We start from the raw sequence: 1,711 nt of genomic DNA, 5'->3' as shown, positions 1-1,711 counted from the left end.
CACTCTTTCATGCACAGATAAGAATTTAAATGACAGTTATGTAAATACATAGGAATTTAGTGGTCTGTATGTAATCTTCTTCTTTTCTTCATAAATAAGACATATTAGAGTTTGCATTTATTACAAAAGAAGGAGGTGCTTAATCTTGTTATTACTACATATTTTGTGGCAGGTCATCAGTGGGACTGAATCTGGATACTGTGAAGGGAGCATTTGATAACGAGGTGATTGTGAGGCCTTCTGCTTTCGCTTTGCCAGGAACAGTGAGAGTCACTTAGTAATATTCCTTTTCTTTTCTTCTAATTTTTTTTTTTTTTTACTCTGCACGTAAAATACAAAATTTCAACTTATTTTTGGTGGATATAGGCTTAGAGTCAATAGATCGGTGTTTAAAGCCATCGTTCTGTATAGAAGTTACGGACGTGCGGGTGACAGTTTGGATTATATCATGTCATGCGTCATGATGCGATCAACGCCTTTGACTCTACGTCAATTTACCTGATGAAATATTTTCTCAAATACAAGAGGCTCCAAGTACATATGTACATGCCACGAGCCTTTGTCATTTCCTAAAAGCTTTTCCATTCCAACGGGAAGGAATTAAAAAAGAAGAAATTATGAAGTTTTTGCAATCCAACCAGGATGGGACAACAATTGCGGGAGAGAAGAAAGTTAAGGACATTGGTTTGCTGCTCAATAGCGGGAAAAGAATTAAGTTTTGATTTTTACATACTATCTCACTTGAAGAATTTGATCCCTATGTTCATACCTTGATTCTGTAATAGTTGCGGGTATTTTAAGATGAACTCTTCTTCAATATCTTAGGTTGCTCCTTGCTCTGATTGGTGCTTCCAAAGTATTCTATCAAAAGAAATAAATCAGCAGTGAAGCTATCAAATTTCACGCTTTTAAGATGCAATCTAATACTTTTTTTTATAACTCAGGTCTCCTCGAATTATCAATGAATTATATTGAACATGTGAGATTCGCCATGCACGTAGTGCCAAAGTAATGAGATGTGGAAGGTGTTATGTACTCCTGCAAGGCTTGGAGGAAGAGTTAAATGGTATGAACTTTGCTGACTCTCTCAATCTTCTCAAAAGAATCAATAGGTGAGGTTGAAGTTGTTTACCACTTTCGGACGGCAAAGAAGAGCTTAGGAAATCGAGTGTAGCAAGCTTGATTGAGAATGTGGTAGCGAGCGAAAGAGGAAAGAAATCACGTGTCTTATGCAATCAAGAAAGGAGACACAACAACAACAATTGCATGAAGATCCGAATGAAGGAATCACAAAATTTTTGCGAGTAGAGAAAATATTGTGTCAGTACACCGCATGTTTGGATGCCCAACCACCGACCGCCATGTTGCCATGCACCTCATCGGCAGGCGACAAGGCGGCTGGTGGTTGGCTGTTCGGACGTACGGACGTTCAGACACAATATTTTTCCCAACTAGAGAGAGATGGGGCGACGATCACAAGAGAGAAGAAAATTAGGTTAGGCACAATTTGTGGCTCGATAGCGGGGGAAGAGGTTAAGTTTTAGTTCTTATAGATGAAGGAGAGCAAACCGTGTGTGCGGGTTCGTGGATGATAACGGCGAGTGGCTGTTTTGAAAGTGCAAGCCGTTTAGGATGATTAAAGGATATGAAATATAATGTGTTTGAGGTGGTAGGCATGTAAAAACTCTTAACAAAATGTAATACACTCTTT

General features: G+C 38.7%; 1 protein-coding gene across 1 annotated transcript in view; it reads left to right on the top strand.

Annotated features, from left to right (window-relative positions):
* Positions 1-549, top strand: part of LOC110038547 — a 15,246-nt gene extending 14,697 nt beyond the window's left edge. Inside the window, exons 5-6 of the mRNA XM_020743422.1 lie at positions 173-277; positions 367-549. Of these exons, the coding sequence (XP_020599081.1) occupies positions 173-277; position 367 (106 nt within the window). The 3' untranslated portion in view covers positions 368-549. The remainder of the gene's footprint in view (positions 1-172; positions 278-366) is intronic.
* The last annotated feature ends 1,162 nt before the right edge of the window (positions 550-1,711 follow it).

The sequence above is a fragment of the Phalaenopsis equestris genome, unplaced genomic scaffold (assembly GCF_001263595.1).
Source record: "Phalaenopsis equestris unplaced genomic scaffold, ASM126359v1 Scaffold000002, whole genome shotgun sequence".
In the NCBI taxonomy this organism is placed as follows: domain Eukaryota; kingdom Viridiplantae; phylum Streptophyta; class Magnoliopsida; order Asparagales; family Orchidaceae; genus Phalaenopsis; species Phalaenopsis equestris.
The sequence above is the reverse complement of the archived record's forward strand: the minus strand, read 5'-3'. Positions and strand labels throughout refer to the sequence as shown.